Source organism: Neopsephotus bourkii, unplaced genomic scaffold, assembly GCF_033783945.1.
Source record: "Neopsephotus bourkii isolate Nb327-2 ecotype Australia unplaced genomic scaffold, CSIRO-AGI_Nbou_v1 NB_53, whole genome shotgun sequence".
Lineage (NCBI taxonomy): Eukaryota > Metazoa > Chordata > Aves > Psittaciformes > Psittacidae > Neopsephotus > Neopsephotus bourkii.
Window position 1 is genome coordinate 9,127,379 of NW_026900570.1, and position 16,656 is coordinate 9,144,034.

General features: G+C 37.3%; 1 protein-coding gene across 16 annotated transcripts in view; it reads left to right on the plus strand.

Annotated features, from left to right (window-relative positions):
* Nucleotides 1-16,656, plus strand: part of PARD3 (par-3 family cell polarity regulator) — a 451,495-nt gene that overhangs the window by 276,335 nt on the left and 158,504 nt on the right. For all 16 annotated transcript variants that reach the window (XM_061349937.1, XM_061350015.1, XM_061349977.1 and 13 more), the window contains 2 exons: nt 7,019-7,169; nt 14,956-15,145. In XM_061349937.1, the coding sequence (XP_061205921.1) occupies nt 7,019-7,169; nt 14,956-15,145 (341 nt within the window). The remainder of the gene's footprint in view (nt 1-7,018; nt 7,170-14,955; nt 15,146-16,656) is intronic.

The following is a 16,656-nucleotide window of genomic DNA, read 5'->3' on the forward strand; positions in this document are numbered from 1 at the left end:
TTGAACATGAAACTGTTCCAGAACTTTGTGAAATGACTTCTGATGCTCCTTTTTTATGCCAGCATTAATCTTATACAGCTTCAGCACTTTTCATGTATAGAGTAAGCCTCCAAGGCAATTATAATAACAATAAAAGTGTACATAAACATCTTAAAAGTATTATCTTGTCTTCAGAGAGGTAGTGAGGAGATCATCATCAGTGCTTATGTAACTGTAATGTCAAAAGAGACCACAGACTTCCCAGACGGTAAAAAGTATTTTTATGCTGTTGTAGTTTTACTGAACTGAAGAGTTTCCTGTAGTTTCATTGACTTGCCAAGAGACAGAGTATAATCAGTCCAGGTTTTTCAAGTGAATTACCTTGTAGTAAATATTGATATAAGCATGGGGTGAGTGGCAGTTAGGAATGAACTCCAAGCCAAAAGTGTGTATCTGTTTGCATTACATCTATACAATAGTGCAGTAATGTAGTTCATTCTGTAAGGAGCACTACTACAAACCTTGCAAAGATTTGTCTAATATCTGAGCCTTACCAGGGAGTGAATAGATACCATTAGTGTTAGAAAATTTAGTTTGTGATTTGGATATGTCTCAGGTACCCTCTACTCCCTTTCCCAAAAATGTTAAATACGCTGTTCTAATCTATGTTTTCAACTTTCAGCCTTTCCCAACTCATCAGATTTCCTGTATAAGCATAGAGGAACTTTAAGGTACCATTCCGAAGTTGTGCAGACAGTGGCAAAAGTGGGAACAACAACAATAGTATCGACTTGATATTCATACACGGCCAGTATTTAGCACCTCAGTTTTCAGGTGTGGCCATCAGCTTTTAGATCTTTAATTCAGGGTTGACATTTTTCTTCAAATTCTTTTCTGTAAATTAAGGAGAAACACTGGCACTCCTTGCACCATGTCCTGTTAATTAGTGATCTTATTATGATTAGGCTGTATGGGCAAACAGCTGCTGGCTGTATTGCCATAATGCATAAACAGTGCTTAGGCACAACTGTGAGGCAGATCCGTGCAGCTGGCGGCACTATGTGCTGATTCAAGAAAATAAAGGTAATTGTTACTTTTGGAATTCTGCTCTTTTCAGTCCTGCAACCTGGACAGCTTAGAGGCACAGATTGCTCATCTGCACTCTGTTTATGTCACAGGCAGGCAGCACTTGTCTGTCATTAAGAAAGCAAGTATCACCATTTTCCTTCAAAATGAGAGATTTCAAGAATTTTTCTTGTCTATTTCCCTTTTTGGACAGAATTAATGTCAAACCTGCCTGAAATGAAGATTTATAAATGATTTGCAGATCCCCAAATTTCTTTCTGCATGCCTGTTCATCTTTGCTCCAGTTGCTGAGTTGAAAATGGAATAAACCAGGAATCACAGAAACAGTCATGAATCCAGACCATATAAGGACTTCATCAAGTGTGTAAATAAATTGACTGGTAGACAGATCAGTGAGAGAGACTGCAGATGGGTGGAAGTATAAAACATTCAGCAGCGTTTTTCCATACATGCATTACTTAGTTACCTACTTTGAAATGAATGACAAGTTTGATTTTTTTTCTTTTCTCGCTAGATTAGTTTTGTGGTGACCTTCTAAGTTCATTTAACAATCAAAAAGGCTTTAGCATCTTCTCCAAACCCAGTGATTTCACTCCCTTCTCCAAGTCATGGGTAAAGCTGATCATCAGCCTAAGATGTTCTCAGCTCTCATCCCGGGGGAACCTGCAAGTGGTTCTTCTCCATCCTAAAGACTGATTTTTGTGTCCAATCCTTTAGCCAGACATCAACCCAGAAAATGAAAACAGTCCAGCCGCATGAAAACTTACTTTCTTTAATGTCTTTGAAGCCTTGGTAGAGGCTTTTTGTAAGTGCAAGTACATCATGTCAGTTTCATTGCCTGAGAGCTCAGAAAGCTCAGTGGCACCTTTGTGCACACCAGCAGCCCAGTGAGGCAGGATTAAATTCTTCCCTCTTCTTCTCAATTTCTGGGGCCATATTGATACTATTATTATTTCTTAATAGTGGCACATTTTACTTGAACTTCTAATACAGGACTTGTTAATGGTTGTCTTTTATGCCTCTTGTGGTATTTTTGCTTTATGATTTTTGGTGTCCTTAGGTAAACTTCTAATAGTAAACATCCCAAGATATTTTAAAAGTTAGTTGTTGGGAAAGTATGTACATGGTTTTCTGTTTTGTAGTGGTTTGTGTCTTCTGTTTCGCCCTTTTACCTGTCCTTGCTTATTTTGACTTTTTTCTCTTTTATCTGTTTTCTATCCTTGGTATCAACTTACAAAGCTCCATCTTGGCACAGGCTCCTCCTCATAGCCCATAACCTACCATCTAACTGCAATTTGCAAAGCTGTGTGGGTTCCCTCCTACCATACTGAAAGCATTTTTGTCTTCTGCTTGTCCTTTGACATTTTCAGAAAAATGCTGTATTTCTTAGAAAGATTGTACTAATTTTACATTTATTAGTGCATGATTGTACATGTGAGTCAAACCTGACCGTTTTACTGGCTGTTTACCTGCATTTTTATATCTGGCAAAGTCTGGCCCTAAGACAGGATCCCAACTTTGGTGGTAATAAAGAAAAATCATATTTAGCATTGGTAGTAGTAGTATAAAAGTATCTCTATTGAAAACAGGAAGCTGAAGCATTTTGGCCATTTTGGCCACGGTGCACAGAAAAGAAAGGGAAAAGAAAGCCTGGAGAATCATTCTGTGCGACAGAAAGAGCTTTGGTACCCTGGATGCAGTGTAATATATAGCAAATTTGTATGCTGGCTGCTTTAAAATCCATAATGCTTGCATGCCAGTGTGTGGATAATTTACTTTTTGAAAAAAGAATGGTGGCTGATTATTGTTTTGTTTGTTTTGTTATTGGTTTGTGGGGTTTTTTTTGGGGGGGGGCATATTTTTTAAAAAAAGCTTGTTTATGCTTTGAATATTTTGGCAATGTTCTTGTGGTGTTTAAGTAAAAAGGACCACATAAGTTGTCTTTTTATCATCTAGATAAGCAGCAGCTGGACTAGCTAAGTACACGCAGTGCTTTAGCAAACAGCTGGTTCTTATCTGAATGAGAAAGGGCCAGGATAGAGACCTTTTTGATTGGGGGAAAAAATACATTTTGTTTCTATTTTTATTTTAAGAGAATGGGGAGAAATGGAGCTACAGGCAGTCTGTAGGATGTGAGGCTTTATTGCGTTTTTATGAATATAATCATTTATTACAGATCAGCTCTAGCACCCAGAGAGGAAAGTCTTTCTTTTCAGCCTGGAGAGGAGAAGCCTCAGGGGGATCTTACCAGTGTCTATAAATACCTGATGGAAGAAAACTGATCCAGACTCTCCTCAGGGCTGCCCAGTACCAGGAGAAGCAACCAGCACAAACTGAAATGCAAGAGATTTCTTTAAATGTAATAAGAATACTTTTGAAAGTGTGGTCAACCACTTGCAACAGGTTGCCCAGAGAGGTTGTGGAGTCTCTGTCCTTGGAGGTATTCAAAATCCAGCTGGACAAGACACAACCTGCTTTTGCTAACCTTGCTTTGAGCAAGAGGTTGGACTAGATGGTTCCATCCAACCAGTGGTTCCATCCAGTGGTTCCATCCAACCTCAGCCAGTCCATGTCTCCAAAACCAAGAAGTGATACTGCTAGGGGCAGCTATTGATAGAAAGTACAGGGGGCAATTGCTTCATAGCTTGCTTTCCTTGCCAGGCCTTTAATAAAGGTTAGGAATTTGTACGTATTTGTATTACTGTTTATCAGCTAATCAAATTAAGTTATACCAGATAACATTGATACTGGCTAAGGGAAGAACTGGAATGTGTAATTCAAGCTCCTTATTAGAAACACATCAGGAAGAAGTCTTTATTTGAACTGCAGCCTTGTTTTGGACTGTCGATCTCTTTGTCTTGCTCACAGCATGGTTTCCAAATTCAGTCTATTTTTCTTACACAAATTTTCTGTTAACAATGTAAGGAAAAGACTTTTTATTTTTTCCCCATGTGAAAGTCAGTTGTGTAATTCCTATCTAATTTTTGCTATTTTATAAAAGGCATTGTATCTTTTGGAAAATACTTGTGTAGTTGGCTGTCAATGCCTTTGTTTAAATCCAGCTTTTGAGCTGCTAATTAGAAATGGAAAAAGTTTTCCTCATGAAAATTATAAAATACATGATTCACTTTACAAAACATGGCCATGTAAACACGGCGCTCCTGCTGTTTCTCTTACTTACCTTGTACTTTACTGCATTACCAGGAGTGAATTGCTACGTATTTCTCTGATTCAGAGCTTTCTTCTCGTCAGTGTCTTTCTCAAAATCTCTTGAGGTGTTCCTCCAAATGAGTTTGAATGTTGATGGGTTGTCACATGAGGGACTGTGTGATATGGCTCACTAAAACCTGGACACTTGTTACATAAAGTCATCAATATAGCACTGGGAGAATAAATCCCAAAGCACTTTGATATTTTCACACCTTATTTAAAGTCAGTGAAATAAAGGTTAGTTCATCATTTAATGCCTTTATCATGCAAGTTTAAGTCCTCAAGCATTCTAATGTTGCTGTGCTTTTTTTTTTTTTAGTCTTTCAGAATTTAACATTTATATTCTTTTTGAATTTGCCTTAGATTCCTTTACAACAGAGGCTACAAATATTGTTTAATTTACTTTTTGGTAAATCTGTCATTTGTAATCTGCAATTTAAAAAACTAATAAAACAAATCCTCATTTCACAATTTAAACCTTATTGAGTCTAATTCACTTGCACTGCAAGTTTATTATTCTCCTGCAGCTTGACGTGCCTCGAATTGTAATAGTGTTGACCCTCTGATGTAGTAAATCTCCCCAGTGCTTATCAAACTGGGAGAGATAAGTCTACAATTTGGAACTTCATTAAATATCTCATTTATATTAATCAGATGATGTCTTTGAACAGAAATAATAATTTTTACAGACTCTGTGACCTCCCAGTCACGGTCTCCTTGACTTTGCAATGCAGTGTTTCGCAAACTTCCACCCCTCCATGTACCAGGCGTTGGGCCAGGACCCCAGTGTCAGAAGTCATCAGACGATTGGGCTGACTTCAAAGCCTCTGCTGTGGAGACTGTAGCTGAGTGCTTTGCAGCCTTTGAAACAGATTTTTTTTTATATCTTTCATAGCATACATTTTTAGTCATCTGGCGGTTATGGGTAGAGTGATTGATAATGGGCAGCTGTTTCAAAAACTAAAAACAACCAACAGACACTCTGCTTGTTATTGTAATTCCTGAAACTATGAACTGCTACTCATGCTCATTTAGAGACCAGTCCTTGGAATAAGCGTGGCTTCAAAAAGTTTGCAGCATGCTCAGTATCTTGCAATATCTGGTCCCTGCTGCACTTCAGTACATTTAAATATATGCTGTGGGATTTGTGTAAAGACATTGTTCTTGAGATTTAACTATGCACTTCAGTATGAAGAGGCTTGTTGGCGAGAGCAGCTAACACTTTGATGTGTGAGTTTGTATGATTACCCTGCAAAGTATGTGTATTTTTTAATATTTGTTTATTTATTTTAATAGGGCTAGATTCAGTTCTTTCTGCTTAAGTGATTTGGTTTAAAGACCTTGGTGAAACCCCTTTGGTAACATGACCAAATAGCCAGCGGAGTGCTAGAGCTCAGGTGAACCAAGAGCTGTAGGGGCAGGAGAGCTGGATGGCTTGAGGGGTGGGTGATGTAATGGGGAGCCTTGTATCTGCAGTGAGGGACTGGGTGCCAACAAACTGGGTATCCAGCCTGACCAGTGAACGCATGGGCGCTCATTCCTCCCTCTCACAGGGGCTGTGTTGACAGCAGCAGCAGTGCTGCCCTCAGCTAATGTGGTGGCTAAACCCAGCTAGATGATATCAAATTGCTTGCTTTCTTTGCCTCATGCGGATGCTCTCCACTAAGCTCTGATTCTCTGGGACTCACTAAGGAAAGCTCAACGTTTTCCTCTCTTTTTAAAAAAAAAAATCTGAGAGGCATACACAGGAAAACAAGGGATGACCAGCTTCTGGAAAGAAAAAGCTGAGCTGGGACATCACTCAGGAAAGCCTTCTCATGACTAGCAGCTTTGGTGGGGCAGTCTTCTTTCCTGTGCATGTGGCCAAGCAGCCTATATGTCCATCACTTCTTCCACCACCTTCTTCATCCATCTTGTGATGCCACAGGGATATCTGGCTGGAGATATGGTGGGCAGGGACATGGCAGGTCCAGGGGTTGGGGTCTGAAAGGGCAGGGGGGTCGTTTCAGTTCTGGTTTTTGTGGCTCTGCCTGGATGCTGCAGGAGTGCCAGGGATGAGGGAAGCTTCTAAACTGTATGAAGCATACAAGGTCCCTGTACCCTGCAGCCAGGAAGGGCAAAGCAAAGAACTCATCATAGCTAGGAAAAAATAAAATAAATAAAATAAAATAAAATAAAAAATACTCTGTGAAGTTTGACTTCTTTTTTTTTTTTCTTTCCCTCCAAAGTGAGTGTTTGTGTATTGATTACTAATATGTGTGGTGGAGTTTCCTGGGGGCTTCCATGATGATTACATTTGAAAGCAAATTGCACCACTTCAAAAACCAGCAGCAGCCCGCTTCCAAATGGAGTTCCTGCTCCGTGCTCCTGACAAAGGCCTTGTTCTGACAGGCTGTCACTGTGGGAAAGATGGCCCAGCTGTCTGCCCAATAGCATTGCAAAAAGCCAAAACTGTCTGTTTAAGAAATGATTCAACAAAGAGACACCAAAATGCAATTATTTTTTTTTTCACCAATTTTCTGCTGAAGGTTTTAGAATTTGACAGGACACCATAGGAGGTGCAGAGTAAAGTGGCTTGGAAAGTTGGTCATTAAGCAGAGCTGTCATTACAAATCGTATTTGTCCAGGGTGAGAAGTTCTAGCTCATTTGGTGCCCAGACAGGTCTAGGCCTTAGGCAAGTTATTACAGTTCTCACATGCTGCTAAATGGACCCTGGGCACTAATTTTCTTCTCTCTGTGCAGCTGGAGTCACCTGGGAGCCCCTCAGGGCCAGAGCTGCCCATAGAGACTCTGCTGGATGAACGGGAACGGAGAATTTCCCATTCCCTCTACAGTGGGATCGAGGGTCTCAACGAGTCGCCCACAAAGAACATGGCACTGAGTAGAATAATGGGTGAGTCAGATCAGTCCTGCTAATCAGGGTGTGTTTTTATACCTTTTTGTGATTCATCAAAGGGTGATTAATGTATAATGTGGGAATCAGGGAACATGGGTGTTGCACCAGTCAACATAAAACATGCCTTCAAATTGCTCCACGCAAGCCTTTGGGATAGTTAACATGTGAAACTGAATCAAATGGAATTATAAGGTGAATTTTATATCCTGTGGCGAGTAATAGAACAAACAACAGGAGCATTTAACATAGTTTTTCAGTGTCTGATCTAGGCCAATAAATTATTGGTTGGTTTAGTCTCCATGTTTCATTCACATGAAAGTCAGTGACTCATGGGAATTTATAATTGATTTCAGTATTTCTTCTCTGTTTCAGTCATACTAAAGTACAAAAATAAATAAGGCAAACTTGCATCAATTTATGCTTATTAGGGCATTTTGTTAATTTTTTTTTTAATTTCTGCTTTGCAGGAAACCAGTTTTAATACCTCATAACTAATTTTAAGCACCACTTGTATACATTCTGTGCCGTACCATCTGCATGGTCCCAGTGGATAATAAGGTTATTAGCAGTTCCTCTGCAGCAGTTCAGCTTTTGATGCACAAAGCTAGGTAACAAAGACTTGCCGTGCCACAGGAGTGATTGGATTTACTGACTAGGATGGGATTAGCTTGAAAGGATTTTCAAATTTAAGCACAAAAAACGGCTTGATGAAAATAGCACCTGACAGAAGACGCGACAATTGCTTGCTTGAGTTGCAAGTTTTAAGCATAAGATGTGGCCATTAAATCTAAGAGTTTCTTAGTGTGCTTGACACACAGAGAATATATTAGAAGATGCTGCTATAAACCTGATATGAAGCAAGGCTGAACTTGGGTTTTAATTGCTTCAGATTGATTTTTCAGCCTTAGAAAATGAAGGTCCACCACTTAGCTTCCAGTCAACAGTTTGTATATATATTTCACTCTGTTTTGAGGTTGTGGGGTTTTGTTTTTTTTTTGTTTTTAGTTTGGGGGTTCACCTTCGTTTAACTGTTGTTAAACTCTAAAAATCCACAGATGTGCTATATTTCTTCAGTTAAATCCTTTTTGTGTGTGTGTATGTGTGTGCACTTGTGCAACAGTAATTAAAAATAAATATTCTATTCAATTGCATTACATTTTGTTCAGCTTGGAAGAAAAATTGTATCTCTGAGAATCAAGAAAGCACCCAAAGTCAGGTATTCTTAAAGAGAACAATATAAAGAATTATTTATTTGTTGACAAATTTAAGGAGTGATAAAATAATTTGAAGTCTTTAGCACTACTCTTTCAAAGAAGGGTCTAGTTCTTGTGCTGTGAAGGCTTTAGATACAACATTTGCAAAGCACTGCCTTCTGCTTTTTCCATCAGGGTTGCAAAGGATTTACACATAGAGCTCATATAAGTGTTAACGAGTTATCAGTTAAACACCTTGTCCATTGATGGGAGAAGAAACCCTGAGAGAGTCTGTGTGCATGTGCGTCAGCAATGCAGTTTACTTCCACATCAAAGGGACATAGGACTTGCATGCGAAAGCATACTGATTCATCAGTTTGGTTTCATCCCTTTAGCAGGAGCTAGTAACTGATGTTTCAGCAAGAGAAAAAACATCTTTCCAAAGCTCTTAAAATCTAATGCTTTTGGATACCTCTACAATGTAAACATAGGGAAGAAAATCCATCCTGCATTTTTTTAAGCTTTTTATAACCTGAAGTTGATGTTTTCATTTCCTTTTTATCATTTTTTTCTCTATTGTTTTCAGAAACCAGTAACTATGTAGAAAATTGGTTGGTTGTGACTTGAATCCATTGATGCTTTTAGTTGGAAGCACGTGTAAAATGAAACTGTGCCTGAACCTCATAGTAAATATGATGTAGTCCAGCATAAATGAAAACTGGTCTTGCCAGTACTGGGTCATTCCCTTCTTAAGTAACAGCAGCTTCACACAGCTGTCATGTTTAAACCCAGTTTTTAGGTGGCAGTCAGTTTTCTATTATGCTATTTTTTCTCAATTAATCATCACCGCTCAGTTACAACTGCAGTGATATTGTATGCATGTTTTCTTGCAGTGCTATACAATGGAGAGATATTATTACCTGTCAGGATAGATAGGTACAGTTTCTTGTTTCAGAGTAATTAATGTTTGTAAGACTCGATCATTTATTATGCATTGAAATTCCCATCCTATTAGCATTGACAATGACAAAAAACTCATACATTTTTATTTTCTTGAAAATGTATATGTGGTACTACATAACTCTTCCAGAGTTTTTCTCCTCTCTTGAAAATTGGCCTAAAAGTGAGGATATAGTCCTTAGAACAATCTGGCTAAGGAAGACTGGAGGTATTTGCATGCTGGTCCTGACCATGAAAAGAGTGCTTTATGCAGTGCTGATTCCTGTGAGCACTCCACATCGAGGAGCCCTCTGACTCATGGGCTCTCTGAATCCCCTGATGTCTACTCAATGGATTTAGCCACGTAAACTTTTAGTTCTCTTGCTACCTTGTGGTGAGGAGGTCCTTCATGTGTAAAGGAGTAGGTCTTTCTGCTTCTTTTGCTATTTAATAAAATTGATGGTTTTCAAGTTTTCTTTCTTCCTAAATTAGACTATTCAAAAGTGATAATCTCAAGGTCTGGAAAACGTCTGCTCTTTTCAAGTCATTGCTTAAGGTTTGAACAAAACTTTGAAGAAAGTTTTGTTTCTTTTAAATACATATAATGTAATTTTCAGGAAAGGTGTGTAAAACAATTTCCTTACTCTTTTAATTCATAACTGACAGCAAGAACTGGTTGTCAGAGCCTTGCTGTGAGAGTGGGAATAAAATACCAATTTTAGAATGTGATTTAAATTATGAAAAATGTTTGCTTACTGCAAAAAAAGTTACATGAATCTTTTAGTGTTTCTGGTGATTCTCGTGTTGGTCTCTTTTTCCAAGTAATTCTTGTTGTTACAGATTTTCATATGCTTTTTCATGTGATAATATTTCACTGAAAATTTCTGATGGAGAGGAGATACCACTTCCTGTATTTAGGGAATGGTATTTGTTTATTTATACAGATTGGGCCTTCTAAAAATCAGATGTCTATGGTAAATGCTTATGTTTCTTTATTTTTAATATTTTCAGGCTGCATGTTGTTCATACATTCAGAACAACTGTGTTACACAGGTTTGCTTGGCTCTGTGATTAAAAATTCAAGTCTCTTCCTCTGATACACCATTCTTGTATGTCATCTATTATGCTCCTGAGTTTTTTGCAGTATGCAAATATGTAGTTGCTGTCTATATAAACTATTCTTTTTCATCAAACAACTTAGTACAGAGTCCTCTTTGATCTCTTCTAGTTGCTGATATTATTTTTATGAGCATAGTGGGTTTTGTTGCTTCTGGTGACTAAGCAGAAGTTATTTACCAGGGGGGTACACAGAATAACAATAGCTTGCCCTGAGTCTGCTTTTCATCCTGAAGGATCCTCCAGAACTTTGCAAAATTTGATAATTTCTACATAAGAGGAAATACTTTGTTCTCTATGTAAATAATTGTTATCTTAAGCAAACAGGAAAAAAAATAAAAACAAAAGGAAAAAGCTAGAGATGGAAAGCAGGAAAGCATGTGTGTCAGTGAAATGCAACTAGTCCTTTACAAGCAGAATGCAGTTCTCTGGCCAGGAATCTCATCAGGATGTGGTGGTCTGCTACCATAGTCTTGAGAGATCTGAGTATTCTCTTGAAATCCAAAAACAGGATATAGTGGAGAAATGTTTTGTCCTTAGACATTCCCCAGACATTTTTTTCCCAATTCCACCTTTATGTAGCTTGGAAAATTAGATGATATGATATTTATGGGAAAATTGTCAAACTCAGTTATGTTGCTGGGGACAAATATGCTGTTAGGAAAAAATAAAAAAAATGAAAATCTGGAGAAGTTCTAATTTCTCATTGCACAATTCTCTGTATCTCTCCTGTATGAAGACTCATCACTATTATCATCATCATCACTAGTTTCTTTTATTATTATTATTCTTTCTATTATTTATTATTCTATGACTTTGGTTAATACTTCATTCTTCATCACAGAGTAGCTGATGATGATTTCTTGATAAGGCAGGTTAGGAATTACTTGCCATGTCAGAGTAAATAGGCCATCTACTTGTGGAGGAGGCTTGAAGTATACCATTGGTCTGAATTCCAGGATATCAAAATGTTCATGAGAATCACTCATAAAGTAGTACTTGAATTTGAACATATTGTGTGTTCACCAGATGTTTTAGATCTTCCCTGGTCTACAACAAAAGCAATAGCAAAAGCACAAGAACCAGACAGATGCAGTACCATGACAATAACAGTTATTGTCATGGTACTGTATATTTATGTACATATACATATCTACATGCATATGCGTACTTGTATGTAGCCAAGTTACAACAGCAAACACATTAACCAAATTTAAGAGGTTTTCAAGATTTAAAAGGCTCTGAAGTAGTTGTGTTCCTCATGAGGAAGCCTGTTTTTCATTTTATGTACTGTGTATGCTCAGAATTTTGGGTTTTTTTTGAGTGCTTTATGTTGGTGGTTTAATTCAGGCCCAGACTGTTTTCTGGTCTGTTATAGATCTCTGGTATTATAGGTTTCAGGTGTTGCTGTTTGGCATAATTTTCTTCCTAAACTGAAAGTCCTCATAGACCTGGAGATCAGTCATTTCATGCTGGAAGTCTGAGACTCCTTTTTCTGCACAGACAGATGGGAACCGTCTTCACTCATAGCTTGGCGTGGTCCTCGGGCTATGCTTGCTCAGATTGGTAACTTGTTCAAGAAAACTGAGCCTCATTGTCCTGACATGAGACACATTTGAAAGGGATAATGTTTTCCCTTCCTTTTTACACCATCCAAAACGTTTTATATTACTACAAATTACCTTGTTGAAGCAAGGTTGTTGGGCTTGAGGTGTATTCAGAGTCTAAATCTTATTAGCACTTTTCTAGCCCAGGGGAAAATTATTTTATTGGAGTTTTGCAGACAGCTTGAGCAACATCTTAGATTTGTAGATCAGTCAAATATAATAATTACTAGGTCTGAAATTTCTTTGATGTTTCCTTGTAGTGTTTCTCACAACACTTGCAAAGTTGCTTTCTCCAAGGTTATTTTCTGTCTTCTTCAGCTGAACTTTCTACAAGGGACATATTGAGTCCATTGCTGAGGTCTCCGTAACCATCTGCTGGAGGTGAAGCCTTTCACCTGTTGTTAGCTTCATCTGCAATGAAAAGCATAGGCATGTCAGATGCGTTTTCTCCTTAATTCCAAAGCAACTATTAAAATGTCAGTCTTCACTCTTGTCAGATATAAAGAAGGGTAGTGAAAATTTGAAAATGTTACTGAATTACTGTAGCCTCTCAAATGTGAAGTTCAATCTGCCGAATGCCATAAGGTTATACCTTTTCACAATCAATTCTTTGGAGACGTTATTAACTGCAGAGTTAACAGTCCTGTAGGCATTATGTTTGGAAAGAAGTACATTACCAGGCTAAACATTAGCCTGTCCATCACAGAAGCTATTGCCAGGCAAAGAATCAGCTGTTATGCAAACTGAACACATTCATTTCAGTTTGACAGTGATGAGATGTTCACCATGAAGTACCTTTTTCTTTCAGCCACTTCTCCAGCCTTCTCTAGTGATCTCTTTTGAAGCCCGTTTTTACTCCTTTGGAAAGCTATACAAAATGTATTATGTAGTGCAGTGAGGATTTTAGCTAGTTCTTTATGAATAAAATTTTATTTATTCATTCATTTTTTTAATAATTGCATGCAAAGGTAGTGATGTCAACTGAAACCTTTCCAGAAAAGACAAAAAGATTCTTTTCCTCCAAGTCTACACAATTTTTCCATGCCTGTAGGAAAAATAAATTGTGATAATATTTGATATGTCCATAGAAGCAGTTTATGTATAGAAGTACAAGTTTTCACTGCAGTGCATCACAGTTCTACAGTAATTTACAGTTTGTTCTCAGATTAGCAGTTGATTAAAATAGTTTCTTCTCATGAGATGTGACAATTTTAGTAATTGTTTTAGTAAAATAATACGATTCAAGGAATAAAAATAGTGTAATGTCATGATTATTCATTAGAAATAATGTTGTGTGTAGTAAGAGTTAGGACCAAGCAATATCCAGGAGGAAAAAATATTTTTAAATATATCCTGTCACTTAAAAATAATGAGCAACTAATATGAACGAATCAAACTTAATTATTACCCTTTGCCTCAGGTAACAAAATCCTGTTCATCCGAATTTGCAGATCTTTATTTTCCTTAGAGCAATTTTTAGCTTAGTGTTTCTAGATGCTGAAATAACGTTTATTCCAAGTTAAAATTTTAAATTGTGATAATTCTTTATTTCACTGTCATCCAAATAATATTATATAACTCCCATGCTCCCAACTCTGTATCTCATGCACGTATCCAGAAAGAAGGATGATTTATTGATTTTCAGCCACTGTTATGTTACAGACCATTGCAATTAAAATATTCTTTCTGTTTTTTTTCACAGCTTTTTAGTCTGTTTTGGTGGCATAAAGTTTTCTCTAGGTTTAAAAGCTGCTTCTGCTTTTCTTAGCAGTTTGAAAATTCTTATACAATCTTATGCATTGAAATTCTTACTGGAAAATATAATTACGTGTATATATTTAGCCCTATAAAAGCAGGTGGTAGTGGGCTTCAAATATTTATATGCACATTAAAACTAATTTTTACTTAGAAACAGTGATTTAATAGCTTGTAAGAATCCTCTAAATAGCATCTTTTAACTACTTTCTCACAAATTAACTGAATGAAGTGTGCTGCTTAACAAAGAATAATGTTGAGTCCTTATTATGTCTCTTTCATTTATGTAATGGCTCTAGTTTAAGAATTTTAACAACAGCGTAAAAACTTACTTGAATTTAGTGCTAATAGAATTAAAGTGGGTTTTGGGGTTTTTTTCCAAATTTTGCACGTGTGCATCTGGATTATTTTTTAAAGGAGCGAGAGAATGATAATTTCAAATTGTTTACCTTTAGCCATGAGTTCCCATCTCTTTTCGCAATTATTTTGTTTGTGGAGGCATTATTAAAGGGTTGTAAGTTCCCAACAACAGTCAAACAAGTTTCAAATTTTATAAAGGCAAGATGGATCAGAAGAAGTGATGAGTTCTGTTAGTCCCATTGTGTTCATTCTTTGTTTCTACTAAATGATTTGGTGCAAGAGAAAATACTTTCTGCTGGGTCAGCTGGTTCCTAGTGAAAGGACCAGAGGCAGTGGGCACGGACAGAAACACAGGAGGTTCCCTCTGGACATCAGGAAACACTTTTCCTCTGTGAGGGTGAGCAAGAACAGGTTGCCCAGGGAGGGTGAGCAAGCATAGGTTGCCCAGGGAGGCCGTGGAGTGCCAACATTCAAAAGCCGTTTAGTCAGAGTCCTGAGCAACTGGCTGTAGGTGTCCTTGCTTGAACCAGGGAGAGGGGTTGGACCAGACGCAAAGTCCCTTTCAACCTCAACCCTTCTGTGATTCTGTGATCCTTTTGCAGTAGGCCACAGATACAGCTGGTGTGTATTACTTTTCAGACCTCTGTGTAGGAAAATGCATGTAAAGTAAAATGTAGTTAGTTGTATTAAGGGTCACTTTTATTAGTAGCATTGCAGTTGGATGTGACATTTTATCAGCTCTGATTATATATTATTCAAGGCACTTTCTGACATTGTTAAAGTTTTGGGTTTTTTCTCCCTTTTGTTTTTCAGGTAAATATCAGCTCTCTCCAACAGTGAACATGCCTCAAGATGACACTGTCATTATTGAAGATGACAGACTGTCAGTCCTCCCTCCTCATCTTTCTGACCAGTCGTCATCCAGTTCCCATGATGATGTTGGCTTTGGCACTGTTGATACTGGTGGATGGGCTAAAGCTGCAATTAATGAGTCAACAGACTGGTAAGAGCATGGTTTAGTGGAAGGAAAAAGAGAGATGACTGTTGTTATGTCTTTTCCTTTAGTTTATTTTTTGGCTACTAATATTAATCTTTTTTGTTGGTTTTTTTTGTTACATTTAGATTTCTTTATTTTCAAACTGGTAATTGTCCCTGTGTTAGGAAGGAAATCTATACATAATTTAGACTTTCTACTTCTTGTTGCAGGTGTGTGCTCTGTCAAAGCACATTTGTGGAAATGTTACTAATTGTTATTAAGACCAAATCAGCATTTAGCTATGTTAATTTGATGACTTAATATTAATTTAGATGTCAACTGATCTAGCTTTGGTAAAAAAAAGAAAAAACTTTGCAAAATTTAAACACTTGTGTTTATGGAAGATGAAAGAATAATTCCAATTGGAATTTTTTATTTATAAACCTCACTGTAAGTACTTCTAAGTCTACAAAACAAAGATTTTATTTTTATATTCCAGTGTATATCTAGCAGCCTTTCAGTATTTTTATCTGCTTTCTTGTTTTTCCTAGTAATATATAGTAATTAAAATCTGTTTAGAGATTAAGGTAGCTCTTTTATTTTGCTTTGGTGTTGATGTTTGTGCAACAGGACCTAGATAGGATTTCTTTATTATGCGTGAAGAAATACCTTTGATCTCATTATATGATTTTTAATTGTCATGCAAAATGTAGCGTAATAACTACCTATAAAAATATGGAAAGTATTAGCTGCATATTTGAAACTATAGAATCACAGAATAGCTTGGGTGGGAAGTGACCTTCAGAGGTCATCTAGTCCAGCCCCTCCTGCAATGAGTAGGGTCATCTTCACCTAGATCAGCTTGCATCTGATCCAGTCTGGCCTTGAATATCTCCAGGGGTGGTGCATCCACTCACCTTCTGTTCAGGCAACCTGTACCAGTGTTTTACCATCCCTCATTGGAAAATATTTCTTCTTTATGTCTAGCCTTGTTTAGTTTAAAACCATTACCACTGTCCTGTCATAATAGGCTAAAAAGTCCCTCCCCATCTTTCTTATGGAAAGTAACTTTGCTTTCTGTTTACCATTTAATCCATAGTAAAAATAATTTCTATGAATCTTAGCTTGACTCTCCAATTACTTTTACCCATTTTAATCTAAGATTCTTAGTGAGAAATGCACTAAGTGCTATTATTGACTTACTTAGGTTCCTGGCAAAGAAATACTGTTTATTGCTTAGTGAGTACAATTAATAAAGATCTAAGATTTAATTTGCAAGTCCTGTAATTATCTATAGTAATAGCAAAATAAAAGCCCACCCCTGTACACTGCCACTTCCTGAAGCTAGATAATTACCACAAATGGTGTGAAGTATATGAATTTTCTTATTTTTGTTGTCTCTTGAGCCTGTTATGAATGTGTCAGCAATATCTTAATAAAACAGCAACAGCACCTGCCAGCTGATACGCACCTGTCAGCTTCATCTTTGTTTTATATTAGGTTATTTCATCTTGTGTCCGAGAATTCAGTTGTGTGTT